The sequence below is a fragment of the Prionailurus viverrinus genome, chromosome D4 (assembly GCF_022837055.1).
Source record: "Prionailurus viverrinus isolate Anna chromosome D4, UM_Priviv_1.0, whole genome shotgun sequence".
NCBI lineage: Eukaryota > Metazoa > Chordata > Mammalia > Carnivora > Felidae > Prionailurus > Prionailurus viverrinus.
Genome location: NC_062573.1, coordinates 29,658,830 through 29,674,515, shown reverse-complemented (window position 1 = coordinate 29,674,515; position 15,686 = coordinate 29,658,830). Strand labels below are relative to the sequence as shown.

Below are 15,686 nucleotides of genomic sequence, written 5' to 3'. Positions count from 1 at the left end.
CACGGACAGCGAGATCGTGACCTGGCTGAAGTCGGACGCTTAACCGACTGCGCCACCCAGGCGCCCCTATCATTTCCATTTCTAATGGTGATCTTGCCCCACCTGGCAGGAGACAATACAGTAATGCTGAAAAAGCCTCTATGCAGTCCTGTTAGTGTCTTAAAGAACCTAAAAGCTGGGACCAGTAAAATCCACAGAAATTCACTCTTGCCTTTAAGAACTTTTGAAAATGGTTTAAAAAAAAAAAAACAAAAAACCAACAGGGCAGGAACCTAAATTCTGAGACCAAATGTAAAAGTCAGATTTGGTGGTTCTCAGTGACAATGGGGGAATTTCCAATGGGGGTGGGATGGGAAGGAATGGGGTGGTCAGAGATGGTTTCTCTTGTTGGCTTTTATGTCTCACTGATTTTCGTCTTCCACATCCTGCAGCGCTTCTTTATTCTGCTCTTCACCATCACCCTGCAATGTCTGAAGTCCATAGTGTCAGATTATCACATAACAACTGCATGATAAGTGTAGAGTCCTTATAGCTTTCTTCACTCAGCGTATCCAGTTCTGCAATTGCATCATCAAAAGCTGCTTTTGCCAACCTGCAGGCACGGTCAGGGGAATTAAGAATTTCATAGGAGAATACGGAGAAATTGAGAGCAAGACCTAAGCGAATAGGATGCGTTGGTGGAAGTTCTGTCATTGCAATATCACTAGCAGCTTTGTAAGCCACCAGGCTGTTCTCCGCAGCCTCCTTCCTGTCATTTCCTGTGGCAAATTCAGCCAGATACCTGTGGTAGTCCCCTTTCATTTTATAATAGAAAACCTTGGACTCGCCAGTGTTAGCTGCTGGAATGAGGTGTTTGTCCAGTACATCCAGAATGTCACAACAGATTAACTTTAGCTCAGTCTCAACCATTTGCCGATATTCCCGAATCATTTTTAGTTTGTCTTCTCCTCCCTTGTTTTCTTCTTTCTGTTCAATGCTGCTGATTATTCTCCAGGAAGCTCTTCTGGCTCCAATCACATTTTTATATGCAACAGATAGGAGGTTTCTTTCTTCAACTGTCAACTCCACATCCATCCCTGCTACTTTCTTCATCGATTCCACCATTTCGTCGTATCGCTCAGCCTGCTCGGCCAGCTTCGCCTGGTACACCAGATCCTTCCGATTATCCGTAGCGGAAGTGGCTCCGGAAGGGTCTGCGCGACGGATGGAAGCGGATAGTGTCTCCGACTCTCAGCCTCTCGCTCTGTGTCTGGGCAGCAAAAATGGCGGCGCCTCCAAATCTTAATTTTTTTCAAATACTTAACCTTTTATTCTAGCATCATTAAACAATTTGTTCTTTGCTAAGAGAAATGATTGTATCATTGCCTCTGAATTGGGAAAGAGGGGTATGTGGCAAGTTGTGTAAAAAGATATTTTATTACATATTAGTGTTTGGCAAGCCCCTTGTCTTATCTTTGGCTGATGACTTGGTGCCTATAATTTCTGATTATCCTAGATTGTAAACATTTGTCTCCTGAGTCTCTTCGATCCCCAAAGAAGGTACTTGGCTTAGAAAATGGCTTGCGTCAGTTTCCCTCATTGATTGTGAATTCTGTCCTGTGGATGAAATGTGACCTGTTTTTAACCAGAGCCTATGACTTGCCACCAAATACTATTTTCTACTACTTCATTTTTTGTCAACTGATAATTGTTCTGAGATTATGAACTAAAATTTGCTCTAGCAATGCAAAAATTGACTACAATGTATACTTGTTGTCCATTTAATCACACTACAGATTCCAAAGCCCTCCACATTTACGTATTCCATACATTCTCCCTGCTCTAGTCCTTCTCTGATATGTGGATAATTTAGAGGGGACGATATTTAATTTACTGAATTTTCTTCTTTAGGGTAAGAAATATATTTCCTATGTTGTTAATAATGTTTACCAAATCTTATAGTTGGGTTAAGTCTTTAAGCTTGGAAGTACACCTCCAGCATTTTCTTACTTAGAAATTTATTTCAAGGCTGATTGAACCTAAATCTCTTAACTGTTTCTTTGTTTTTTTGTAGCGAGGGAAATATGAGGTTCCTAAGTGGCTCTCTTCTAGTAGCGTTCTGCTTCTTCAACAGATGCTACAGGTAAACTTTGTTATTTATATTTAAATAATAGAAGTCTACTGCAGTTGTTTGATTCAACTTTAAGATGTCTGTGGTGCTGCTGTATTTGGAAGACAACACCGTTTTCCTATTGGCTTAAAAAAATTCCCTACTGCCCTCTACTAGATGCTTTCTTTTCTTTTTATTTATTCTAAGGTTTTATTTATTTAAGTAATCTCTATACCCAGTGTGGGGCCCGAACTCTCATGACCCCGAGGTCAAGAGTTGTATGCTCTTCCAACTGAGCCAGCCAGGTGCCCCTTTTTGAAAATGTATTTTTATTTTATTTTTTTTAAGTTAGATGTTTTCTTAATTATGTTGCAAATGCATTTTCTTTTAGACCTCTACCATGTCTTTGCTGATGTGGTTTTCCTTCCTTTTTCTTGAGCATTGTCTGTTTTCTCTGACTAACTCGACCACCGTGTTCCATTTTCTTGCTCCCGCTCTTGCACATTAAGTGTATAGTAGATAGGGAATAAATGCTTGAATGAGCTGATACACAGTCAAGTGGACCCTATGACCTAATGCGATGATTCTCAAGCTTTAGCACTATCAGAATTGCCAGGGGCTTGTTAAAACACAGACTGCTAGGTGCCACCCTGAGAGAGTGGCTGATTCAGTAGATCTGGGGTAGGACTAGGAATTTGCCTTTCTAACAAGCTTCCAGATGCTGCTGATGCTGCTGGTCTTGGGACCACACTTTGAGAACCACTGATTTAGGGGAATGGCTTCTGAGGTCTAGGTATCTACCCTGGCAATCAGTAGGCATGCCACTAACCTGGTTCTCATCTGTCAAATGGGGATTCTGACACTGGCCTTACTGCTATGTAGTGTTATGAGGGTAAAATGAGATAAATAGGAAACACTTTGAAAATAGGAGTACCTTATTAGTGCAATATTTTTTTCATTATTATGTATTCAGAATATCTTCCAGTTTTTCCATCTATTAAGCCATCTCCAGTTTTTATTCAAAATTTACTTCAGGCTCACCCACCTTGATTAAGTAGGGCCAGACCACCAAATCTCCATAATGAGATTGAAAACACCTCATCTTTCTTCTGGACTCCAAAAAACTTAATCTTTGTTGATTAATTCTCCTCTCCTCACATTTGAAAATTACAAATGGAAAAGAAAGGTGTGCTTTTCAACTTGTTCTATGTGATTGTAAGCTCATCAGAGGTAGAGATTGCATATTCACCATGAATGCCCTGCATTGTGGCTGCTTGAATATTAAATTGGTGAATATTTCCTGTGAATAGGTTTTCCAGCAAAGACTATTACATCATACAATAGATTGACTGAACTTCATGAATAATGTCCATACCAATGAAGTTCATGTTTGTTAAACATTTATCTTCTAAGCCCGTGTTGGTTGCTATAGTTTTCTTGCCTCTATTGCCTTTTTTAAAGAATTTATTCCAAGGCCATTTTAAGGTCTTTGACAGCATTTTTGTGATGATAAAGTTTACATCTGTTCTGATGAATTTTGAGTTCTCAGGAGTAAAGGAGTTCTGTGTTCCCTATTTGAAATGTTAACCTCTAGCTACTTCTCAATGGCCACTAGGTGGACCCAAAGAAACGGATTTCTGTGAAAAATCTATTGAGCCATCCCTGGATCATGCATGATTACAACTGTCCTGTTGAGTGGCAAAGCAAGAATTCTGTAAGTAAAATGAAGTCTGGTAGAATTTTTCAAAAAACCTTGTTTGATCTTTCTGTGGATTCAGGAACTACACTGATGTGGTTTAAATATAAAAGAAAATGTAGTTTGTAGACTTGTTCATCAGATTGGTGTTTGTGAGGCTTGTAACCTAATTATATATTTGCCTGTTAATCTCTAGGACAGTGGCTCTTAACTTAGGCTGCACATGAGAATCATTGGGACCTTAAAAAAAAATGTCAGGGCATCTGGGTGGTTCAGTTGGTTGGGTGTCTGACTTCAGCTCATGTCATGATCTCATGATTTGTGAGTTCGAGCCCCGTGTTGGGCTCTGTGCTCACGGCTCGGAGCCTGGAGCCTGCTTCCGATTCTGTGTCTCCCATCCCTCTGTCCCTCCCCAGCTTGTGCTGTCTCTCTGTCTCTTTCAAAAAAAATAAAGAAATATTAGGAAAAAAATGCCTGTGCCCCATCCCAGAACAATTAGTGGATATTTTTAAAGCCTTCCATGTGTTTCTTGCCTGTAGTCAGGATTGTGAACAGTGCTCTGGAAACCAAAGCAAGTTGCCTAACTCTGCCAAATCTATTTATTTGTCTATAAAAAGCAGATTAAACCAGTTCTGTCTACTTCCCAGAGTAGTTATGAGGTTATAGTGGTTCTCAAACTTTTAAGTCAGAGGACTCCTTTATACTCTTAATATTTATTGATTGATTCATTTAAAAGTAACAGTAGCAAACCTATTATATTTTGTCTCAATATCTTCTGAAAAATAACCTTAAAAAATAAATGTAGCAAAAAGAGTAGCATCTTTGCAAGCTTCTTTGTAGTCTAGCTTGGTAGAAGACATTTGGATCTCATCTGCTTCTGTATTCAGTCTGTTTTGATATGTTGTTTTGATTGAAGCATATTAAGAAAAAGCCTCACAGATATGTACTAGGAAAAGAGATAAACACTTTAAAAACTTTTTCAGATAATTAGGGATATTCTGTGATAGTCCATTAAAACTTGACAACTGGTAGTTTCTGAAAGGTTAGTTGATTGTGGAATATGAAAGCACATCAATGAAGCTGTCGTACTCTGTTCCATTCAAATCCATCGGTCTGTCCATTGGATTCCTTCCTCATGTAATATTATGCATTGGTCATTTGGAAACTATTGGTTCACTGAGTTATGCATATCTTCCAAATGTTAACACCTTTCAATCATACACTAGAAAAAAATCATATTCCTTTTTTTTTAAGTTTATTGATTTGAGAAAGAGAGAGAGAGAGAGAGAGAGAGAGAGAGCACGCACATGCTAGTGGGGGAGGAGCAGAGAGAGGGGGGAGAGAGAATCCCAAGCAGGTTCTGTGCTGTCAGTGCAGAGGCTGATGCAGGGCTCGATTCCACAAACCGTTAGATTGTGACCTGAGCTGAAATCAAGAGTTGGATGCTTAACCGACTGAGCCATCCAGGCACCCCAGAATCACATTCCTTAAAATCACTATTGATCTCATCAGAAAAGTCTTTAAGATTTGGAAAGCTGTTAAACTAATAGTGGCAGATACAAATTTTCCAAAATGTTAATTTTTGCCTGAAAGCTCAAATTATATCATTGGCAGCAAATACTGTCAGTTTGTTTTCCTTGAAGTGGCAAATTCATTTTGTTCATTTTTGAGAAAATGCCAAATACCCAAGTCTAAATAATTATAGTTTGCCATTGTTCTTTCAAGTAAAAATGGTGTTTTATGAAGAAAACAGGTAATTCAACTCATAACTCAGTTACACAGGCACTTTTCCTCTAAGAACCATCATATTTTGGTATACATAAGTGCTTTATGCACAGTTCCCATTTTGTCACACAGAATGTAAAAAATACATGTACTCAGTGTCCAAGATTTAATAAAATTAGTACTTTTTACTGCTTCATCAATGATATTCTTTTTTTTTTTTTTTTAATGTTTATTCATTTTGAGAGAGAGAACGTGCATAAGCTGAGGAAGGGCTGAGAGAGAGAATCCCAAGCAGGCTCTGAGCTGTCAGCACAGAGCCCAACGTGGGGCTTGATCCCACGAAACATGAGATCATGACGAGCCAAAACCAATAGTCGGATGCTTAACTGACTGAGCCACTCAGGCATCCTACATTAATGATCTTCTTAATTGAAACTGACTTAAAAAATTTTTTTTTGAACTGTAAGTGCATGACAAAGAATATAGTATTTTAGTATAGTTTGGTGCCACTGCGTTGATTTGTACTAAGGCACAGCAGTGTTACTCATCATTGCTTTTGCACCATCACTGCAAATGTTAACATTGTGAAAAATGAAAAACAGTATTATTATAAAAAATAGTTTTGACCTTGGAGATCCTCAAGGGGTCTGTGGACTACACCTTGAGAACTAGTCTAATATATATATGAAATATATATATGTGAGCTATTTAAATAATTATCATTATATTAATATTTAAGTCTTTTTTAACCAATAGCAACTTGAACTTGGCAAAAATGTGACTATTGCGAAAGGATATGTGCTTTGATATTAACTATTAGTATGTAAAATAAAATCTCAAAATTTAGTGACTTAAAATAATTATAACCTCTAATTTTGTGGATCAGCAATTTGGGTTGGCTCAACTGGGCAGTTCTTGTACCCGTCTTACCTGGGGTCACTCATGTGTCTGTAGTCACCTGTGACTTAATTGTGGCTGTATGGTCCAAGCCTTACTCAGAAGATCAGCTGTTTGTGCTGGCTGTTTGTGGGGCTGCATTGTGTGCAGCAGGCTAGTTGGGGCTTCTTGAAATGGTGGCTGGATTCCAAAAGAGGCAAGAAAGTGGGAACGCTCTAATACTTTTCAAGCATTTTCCAAGTCTCTGCTTGCATCATGTTTGCTTATATGCCAGTCACCAAAGTGAGCCACATGGCAAAGCCTGGAGCCACTATGAAAGGTGTGCCATTCTAAGTCCAAACAATTCTTATCCCCTATGTATAGATAAGGAAATCAAGAAATGAAAAATAATGACTTAAAAAATAAATTTGAAAGAGTGGCATCACTTTACATCTTTGCAGATTAAGTCTGACTTAATAGAAGACACTTGGATTTGTATCTGCTTTTGCATTCAGTCTGTTTTGCATTCTGTTGTTTTGATTGAAGCATATGAAGAAAATGTAGCCTCACATAGGTATGTGGTTAGAAAAGTATTTTAATACTTTAAAGGAGAAGTATTTTAATGACCTTTTCAGATAATTTGGCATGTTCTCTGATAATCAGCTCAAACTTAGGCAGCGTAGTGGGGTATGTGCATGGGTCAACAGAATAGCTTGGATGTTTCTCAGACATGTCACAGTATGGACTTGGTACAGCCGTGAGGTATTTGCTTTCTGGGGTAATCACCTTAGTTACATGCAGATACTCTTCCCAGTGGCTACCTGGTCTTGGAAAAATAAATGAAGCTTGTTTTTAGCTTCTTCTTACTAGTTTGCCCACTGTTAGAAATCCCTTCTGATTCTCCTATGACTGTCAGCTCCTAACATTTTTCTTCTCCATGTTCCCTTCAGTCCTCCAGGACATCTTTAGTATTTATTACACTTGATCTTAGCCAAAAGGCCGAGAAGCGATATCTTTAGTATTTATTGAGGAAATGCAGTTAGAGAGGCAACTTAATTCTTTTTTTTTTTTTTAAGTTTTTATTCACATTCCAGTTTGTTAACATAGTGTAGTATTAGTTTCAGGTGTACAACATAGTGATTCAGCACTTCCATATAGCACCCAGTGCTCATCAAACAAGGGTACTTCTTAATCCCCATCACTTATTTAACGCATCCCCCCACCCACCTCCCTTCTGGTATCCATTAGTTTGTTCTCTGTAGTTAAGAGTCTGTTTCTTGGTTTGCCTCTCTCTCTCTCTCTCTCTCTCTCTTTCTCTCTCTCTCTCTCTCTTTTTTTCCCTTTGCTCATTTGTTTCTTAGATTCCACATATGAATGAAATCATGTGGTATTTGTCTTTCTGTGACTGACTTACTATGTTGTTGCAAATGGCAAGATTTCATTCTTTTTTATGGCTGAGTAATATTCCATTGTGTGTGTGTGTGTGTGTATGTATATGTGTGTGCGTGTATATATACGCATGTGTGTGTATATATACATGTATATGTATATACGCGTATATATATATATACACACACACACGTACCACATCTTCAATTGATGAATTGATGGACACTTGGGATCTTTCTGTAATTTGGCTATATGCTGCTATAAACATTGGGATGCATGTATCCCTTTGAATTAGTATTTTTGTATTCTTTGGGTAAATACCTAATAGTGTGATTGCCAGATCGTAGGGTAGTTCTATTTTTAACTTTTTGAGGAACCTCCACATTTTCCACAGTGGCTGCATCAGTTTGCATTGCCACCAACAGTGTACAAGTGTTCGCCTTTCTCCACATCCTTGACAACACCTGTTGTTTCTTGTGTTACTGATTTTAACCATTCTGAAAGGTGTGAGGTGATAGCTCATTGTAGTTTTGATTTGCATTTCCCTGATGATGTGCAGAGTTGAGCATCTTTTCACATGTCTGTTGGCTCTCTGTGTGTCTTCCTTATAAAAATGTCTATTCATTTTCTGCCCATTTTTTAATTAGATCATTCATTTTTTGGGGTTTTGAGTTTGGTAAGTTCTTTATATAATTTGGAAACTAACCTTTTATCAGAATATGTCATTTGTAAATATCTTCTCCCATTCCCTAGGTTGCCTTTTAGTTCTATTGATTGTTTCTTTTGCTGTGCAGAAGCTTTTTTATTTTGATGTAGTTCCAATAGTTTATTTTTGATTTTGTTTCCCTTGCCTCAGGAGATATATCTAGAAAGAAGTTGCTACTGCTGATGTCAAAGAAGTTACTGCCTGTGTTCTCTTTTAGGATTCTTATGGTTTTAGGTTTCATATTTAGGTCTTTAATCCATTTTGAATTTATTTTTGTGTATGGTGTAAGAAAATGGTCCAGTTTTATCCTTTTGCATGTCGCTGTCCAGTTTTCTCAATAGCATTTGTTGAAGAGACATTCTTTTTCCCACTGGATATTCTTTACTGCTTTGTTAAAGATATAATTGTGGATTCATTTCTGGGTTTTCTCTTCTGTTCTATTGATCTATGTATCTGTTTTTGTGCCAGTACAATACTGTTTTGATTACTATAGGTTTGTAATATAACTTGAAGTCTGAAATTGTGATGTCTCCAGCTTTGTCTTTCCTTTTCAAAGTTGCTTTGGCTAGTTGGGGTCTTTTGTGGTTCCATACATATTTTGGGGTTGGTTCTAGCTCTGTGAAAAATACTTTGGTAGTTTGATAGGGATTGCATTAAATGTGTAGATTGCTTTGGGTAATACAGACATTTTAGCAATGTTTGTTTGTCCAGTCAGTGAGCATGGAATGTCTTTCCATTTCCTTGTGTCATCTTCTTCAGTGTCTTTCATCGGTATTTTATAGTTTTCAGAGTACAAGTCTTTTACCTCTTTGGTTAGGTTTATTCTTAGGTATCTTATGCGTTTTTGGTGCACTTGTAAATGGGATTGAGTCCTTAATTTCTTTTTCTGCTGCTTCATTATTGGTGTATGGAAATGGAGCAGGTTTCTGTACATTTTTATCTTGTGACTTTAGTGAATTCATGTATCAATTCTAGCAGTTTTTTGGTGGAGTCTTTTGGGTTTTCTATATACAGTATCATGTCATTTGCAAATAGTAAAAATTTGACTTCTTCCTTGCCAATTTGGATGCCTTTTCATTTCTTGTTGTCTGATTGCTGTGGCTAGAACTTCTAGTATCACGTTGAATAAAAGTGATGAGAGTGAACATCCTTGTCTTTTTCCTGACATTAGAGGAAAAGCTCTCATTTTTCCCCATTGAGGATGATATTAGCTGTGGGTTTTTCATATATGGCCTTTTATTATGTTGAGATATATTCCCTCTAAACCTACTTTGTTGAGGGTTTTTATCATGAATGGATGTTGTACTTTGTCAAATGCTTTTTTCTGTGTCTACTGGTCGTATGGTTCTTATCCTTTCTCTTATTGATGTGCTGTGTCACGTTGATTGATTTGTGAATATTGATTTAGGTTTCATATTTAGGTCTTTAATCCATTTTGAATTTATTTTTGTGTATGGTGTAAGAAAATGGTCCAGTTTTATCCTTTTGCATGTCGCTGTCCAGTTTTCTGTCCAGCCTTGTAACCGACTAATAAATCCCATTTGATCGTGGTAAATGATTTTTTTAATGTATTGTTGAATTTCATTTGCTAGTATTTTATTGAGAATTTTTGCATCTATGTTCATCAGGGATATTGGCCTGCAGTTCTCTTTTTCAGTGGAGTCTTTATCTGGTTTTGGTATCAGGGTAATGCTGGCCTCATAGAATGAATTTGGGAGTTTTCCTGTTTTATGTTTTGGAATAGTTTGAGTAGTATAGGTATTAACTCTTTAAATGTTTAGTAGAATTCTCCTGTGAAGCCATCTGGTCCAGCTCTTTTGTTTGTTGGGAGTTTTTGATTACTGATTCACTTTCTTTGCTGGTTATTGGTCTGTTCAAGTTTTCTATTTCTTCCTGTTCCAGTTTTGGTAGTTTATATGTTTCTGGGAATTTATCCGTTTCTTCTAAGCTGTCCAATTTGTTGGCATGTAGTTTTTCATAATATTCTCTTTTAATTGTTTGTATTTTTGTGGTGTTATTTCTTCTCTCTCATTTGTGATTTTATTTATTTGAGTCTTTTTTTGATCAGTCTGGCTAGAAGTTTATCACTTCTATTAATATTTTTCAAAGCACCAGCTCCTGGTTTCATTGATCTGTTCTATTTTTTTTTTTTAGTTTTTAGATCATTTATTTCTGCTCTAAAATGTATTATGTCCTTCCTTCTGCTGGCTTTAGTCTTCATTTGTTAATCTTTTTCTACCTCCTTTGGGTGTAAGGTTAGGTTGTTGAGCAGCAACTTCATTCTAACAACTATCAACACTGAGAGCCTAAGAAAAGCAGAGCGTGCAGGTGTGAGAACGGTGCAGTAGCAGGGCGGGGAAACTGGGATGCGCCCCTTGTGAGGTGGAGGGAGTGGGTGGTGCAAATGCCTGTGTTCAGCCATTGGGGGTCATTGTTTCTCCATGTGTGGGAGGGCTTTGCATGTCTTCTCAGCCATAATCCTAATAGAGGATCCACTATACTTGCAGTAGAACAGATGCCTAAATGAAGAAGGTCTCTGATTTCACCAACACAAAAATTATTTTAAATTTGGGTGCAGTATAAAGTAAAATATATAGTTTTGAGTGTTCAAAGAATTTGTAAATTTTCTTATATCTTAGTATAGTAATTGTTTTTTACTGAATACTTACTATAATCACATAGTGTGCTATTATAGTAAGAACTCTCTGTGTATTATACCACAATGTAATACAGAGCCCTTAGGGTATTACCTATAAGAGTCAGGTGATATTCTATGGCTTTGTGTTTTTAACTCTTTTAACTCATTTAATCCACATACCAACCCTCTGAAGTAGATGGTATTGTTGTCCCCATTTTGCAAATGAAGCAACTGAGACACAGAATCATAAGGTAACTTCCCCAAGATCAAACAATTAGTAAGTGTAGAACCAGGATTTGAACCTAGACATAAGGCCTCCAGAATGAAATGGATCTGGTAGGTCAAATAATTCAAATTTAGGGCCTGCATCCTGCATAGCTGTGGCCTTTGTGACGAGGACCAGGCCATGCATCTGGTTTCTGTTGAAATAGCTATTGGAGCAGCATCATGGAGAGGTGGCACTGTGGTGTGACAGAACAAACTCTGGGCTAGGAATGAAAAATGCCAGTCTTAGGTACATTACAGGAATTTTTCTGAGTATTTTCTCACCTCTAATGTGGGTATTCTAACATCAGCCTCTTGTGTATATTTGGGTTGTATTTTCCCCTTTATAGAGTGCCTTTACATGTTGTGTCATTCATCTGTCTCGCCTGCCTTATAGTATTGCTTCAGAGATCAAATGAGTTATATACAGAAGAGCTATAAGGGTTTATTGTTGCTTTTCAAAGTATTTGCTTTTTCTCCCTCATTATTATGTTTTGTCAAGAGTGAATTATAAAAAATAATTCAGATTTACTTGGATATTTAATGTATAGGTGCTATTCTATAACTCTATGCATGATCCCCTTCTATCATTTTCACACATAACTCTAGTACCCAAGTGTTGTATCAAATAGAAGTTATATTCAGTTCCATTTTCTGCCCTACTGAACAGGAAATGTAGTAGGCACGGATAATCCAAAATAATTGGCTAGCTTTTGGTATTCATTTTTGTACTTAATTTAACTTGAGTCTGTGTGGCTGAGAATTTAGAGTACGGATCTTCCTTGACTTAAAGGGTTACACCCCAATAAACCTGTCGTAAGTTGAAAATATCTTAAGTCGAAGATGGTTTTAATACACCTAACCTGCTGAACAGCATAGCTTATCCTGACCTACCTTAAACATGCTCGGAACACTTACATTAGCCTACAGTTGGGCAAAATCATATAACACAAAGCCTATAATAAAGTGTTTAATATCTCTCATAATTTGTTGATTATTGTACTGAAAGTGAAAAACAGAATGATTATATGGGTACAGAATGGTTGTAAGTGTATTGGCTCTTTACTCATGTGGTCGCGTGGCTGACTGGGAGCTACAGCTTGTTGCTGCCCAACATCACAGAGAGGATCATACCGTATATTGTTAGCCTGGGCAAACATCAAAATTCAAAATTTGAAGTATGGTTTCTACTGAATGTGTGTCACTTTTGCACCATTGTAAAGTTGAAAAGTCATAAGTTGAACCATTGTAAGCCTGGGACCATCTAAAAGTATTGAGCCTCTTTGGAAAACCCAGCTGGAGACAAGCCATATCTATATATTTAATGTTTATTTATATTCGAGAGAGAGAGATAGAGACAGACAGACAGAGTGTGAGCTGGGGAGGGGCAGGGAGAGTAGGAGACACAGAATTTGAAGCACGCTCCAGGCTCCACAGAGCCCGATGTGGGGCTCAAACTCTCGAACCATGAGATCGTGACCTGAGCTGAAGTCGGATGGTTAACTGACTGAGCCACCCAGCTGCCCCTAGACAAGCCATAGTTTTAAGACTTGATGTCTTGTCTACCACACTCTTCATTCGTTCCAGTTCAAGAGTCCAGTAAAGAAGCTAGCACCTTCTTCCTACCCTTCCCTCCTTTCCCACACACACCTGTGGTAAAGGCACAAAGTAGGAGGCTATGGGAGAGAGAGAAAGATTGTTTGTTTGTTTGTTTGTTTTTAGGGTAGTAACTTACAATTATGGAGGGAACCCCAGAAATCTTTTCCTTCTCATTTGAGCAGTGGTGGCATCAACTGGTGTCAAAGAAGATGCCCAACTGGTGGTAAAGTGTCTGGGCTTCTGAGGTTGGGACCTTCCTGAAGGGGGAATCTATAGTAGGGGAAACTGCTAAGGTCAAAGCAATACAGTGAAAACTTACCTTAGCATTTTGGACTTTTATAGAGCCATTAGTATAAGCCTCTGTGTCTCCACATTCTCTGTAGCCCATGAGGTTGTGCTTATACAACGTTGTTTCTAGTGTTCTTCTATTTTCATGATGGCAGCATGACTTTCTCTTGAGTCCGTTATTACAAGTGTGGGGTCCGGAACAAGGGAAGGTTCATGATATTGCTCTGCTTTGCGCTGGGCAAACCTCTCTTGGCATACTATGTTTGGTTGGCATACTATGTTTGGTTCTCAGCACTTCACACTGAGGGTCAGTGACAACCTAGTGTGTGTGATCTAAAGAAAGGGCCAAGATGGTAAGGGACGTTAATCATTGGAATGGTGGTTAAAGGAAGTGGAAAAGAGAAAACTTGAAGAGGAAATATTGTTATAATAGGAATATTCAAATTTCTGAAAAGCTCTTACACCAAAGAGGAAGTAAAATTATGATTGTTAGTAAAATTAGTTAACCACTTTTTGAGAGTCTGCTCTGTTTAGATATTGTACTAGGCATTCCACGTATGTTGTATGTATTGCAAGACAAAGTTCCATTTCTATTTTATAGATGATGGAACTGATGCTCCGAGAGGTATAGTAACCTGCTGAAGGCCACACAGTTATTTAATGATTTCACAATTCAAACCAAGATTTTTCTGATTCCAAAGCCTGTTAGCTGTAAGAGTGTATGGACTCACAGCAAATACAGATCATAGGGAGACAGACCTTAGGGGACAGGTGCGAGAAGCTAGCCATCCCTGTTCCCTGGAGAGGAGGGCTAGGGCAGAAAGTAAGAGATCACTTATTGGGACTGCTGTGAAGAGAATTCATACATGGAGAAGATGACTTTAAAATTACATTCCTTTGAATCTCTTCCACTGTGATCTCCTGAACTCCTGTTCCAGGTCCAGTCTAGGCCCATTTGGCCTTTTGGTTCTCAGTGATTCTCATTTGGTTCTCGGAACCTACTTCTGTCCCCTTGTGCATGGGTCAGCATACTTGGATAACTTCTATCCTGAAGCAAAATAAAGCTTGTACAGAGGCTGTTTTTTTTTAAAATCATGCTTTGCTAGTACCTTCAGCATAATGGTGATTGTGTATCACCTATGGCACCATCACAAGGGCTTCTTGGATTGTTGTGGAACCCAAACACAGTGCACTGTACTGCAAGTTTGAGCCACTCTGACCAGTCTGTTGTGTAGCTGCTGATTTTAGTGCCTAGATGCTCTTTGCTGAAGATGCCATGCTGGCCTTACCATGTAGGGAAGGAGCATGTAGGGCCTTGGCTAGATAACAGTTTTAGCAATCGATCACATGGTGATGGAATGTGAAAGGCTGGGAAAGAACTCTTCTTCTTGAACTGCTTATTGTCATCTGTTGATATCTTAAAAAATTCTGGAAAATGTTTATTGTTACTGAAGAATTTGACGAACTCCTATTTTTTTACATATTGGCATTGATTTTACAAGGCAGTTTTGCTAGTTTAAAAAGTTTAAAAACAAATATGTTTATAATTTTTTGTTAATAAAATTTGTATTTTTTTGTAGCTTATTCACCTTGATGAAGATTGTGTAACAGAACTAGCTGTACATCACAGAAATAACAGGCAAACAATGGAGGATTTAATTTCATTGGTAAGAAATATGACATGAATTTGAAAATAATATCTTTTGTTTTATTCTTTATTGATAAAAGAAATATCCTGATAAAGTACATGGAAAATAGTATAGCGTTTTTCAGACCTATGATATTGTCATGGATGTAACTATTCCACTCAATTCTTTTCTCATGTCTGCTGGAGATCCTCTTTAAAAATGACATTGATTTGGGTCTGACTCTTGATTTTGGCTCAGATCATGATCTCTTGGTTCATAGGATCGAGCCCTACGTCAGGCTGTGTGTTGAGCATGCAACCTGCTTGGGATTCCCTCCTTCCCTCCCTCCCTCTTTCCTTCCCTCTCTCCCTCTCTCCCTCCTTCCCTCTCTCCCTCTCCTCTCTCTCCCCTTTCCTCCCTCCCTCTACCCCCCCATGCATGTGCACTCTCTCTCAAATAAAGTTTAAAATAAAAAAATATGACATTGATTAAAGAGAATTACAGTGGGAAAAAAAATTAAGAAATAGAAAAAAACTAGTCCACAGAGAATTGACAGAGTTCTGATTTTACTACTTGAAATTCTATACATGGAACTATGATTCTGCTGTAGGAATAGGTAAACACAAAGCAGCTTTCTTCTTACCCGAAAGCAACTCCATAGCACCACATCACCCCTAAGCTTATGAAATCATTATCAAGTTATTTCAGAAGCTTAATCTCTAGATCACACATGTGTTTTTTCCTAGAGATGGAGGCACTCATAGTTGACTCCCAGTATAATCGAACCT

The 15,686-nt window shown here is 38.0% G+C and overlaps 2 protein-coding genes across 3 annotated transcripts in view; one reads left to right on the top strand and one right to left on the bottom strand.

The window, feature by feature from the left end:
- Positions 1–15,686, top strand: part of MELK (maternal embryonic leucine zipper kinase) — a 94,484-nt gene that overhangs the window by 46,657 nt on the left and 32,141 nt on the right. For both annotated transcript variants that reach the window (XM_047830806.1, XM_047830807.1), the window contains exons 9-11: positions 2,054–2,122; positions 3,705–3,803; positions 14,851–14,937. In XM_047830806.1, the coding sequence (XP_047686762.1) occupies positions 2,054–2,122; positions 3,705–3,803; positions 14,851–14,937 (255 nt within the window). The remainder of the gene's footprint in view (positions 1–2,053; positions 2,123–3,704; positions 3,804–14,850; positions 14,938–15,686) is intronic.
- LOC125150660 (14-3-3 protein epsilon-like) lies at positions 155–1,234 on the bottom strand. The gene has a single exon (XM_047830808.1). The coding sequence runs from the start codon at positions 1,102–1,104 to the stop codon at positions 457–459; it is 648 nt and encodes a 215-aa protein (XP_047686764.1). The 5' UTR covers positions 1,105–1,234; the 3' UTR covers positions 155–456.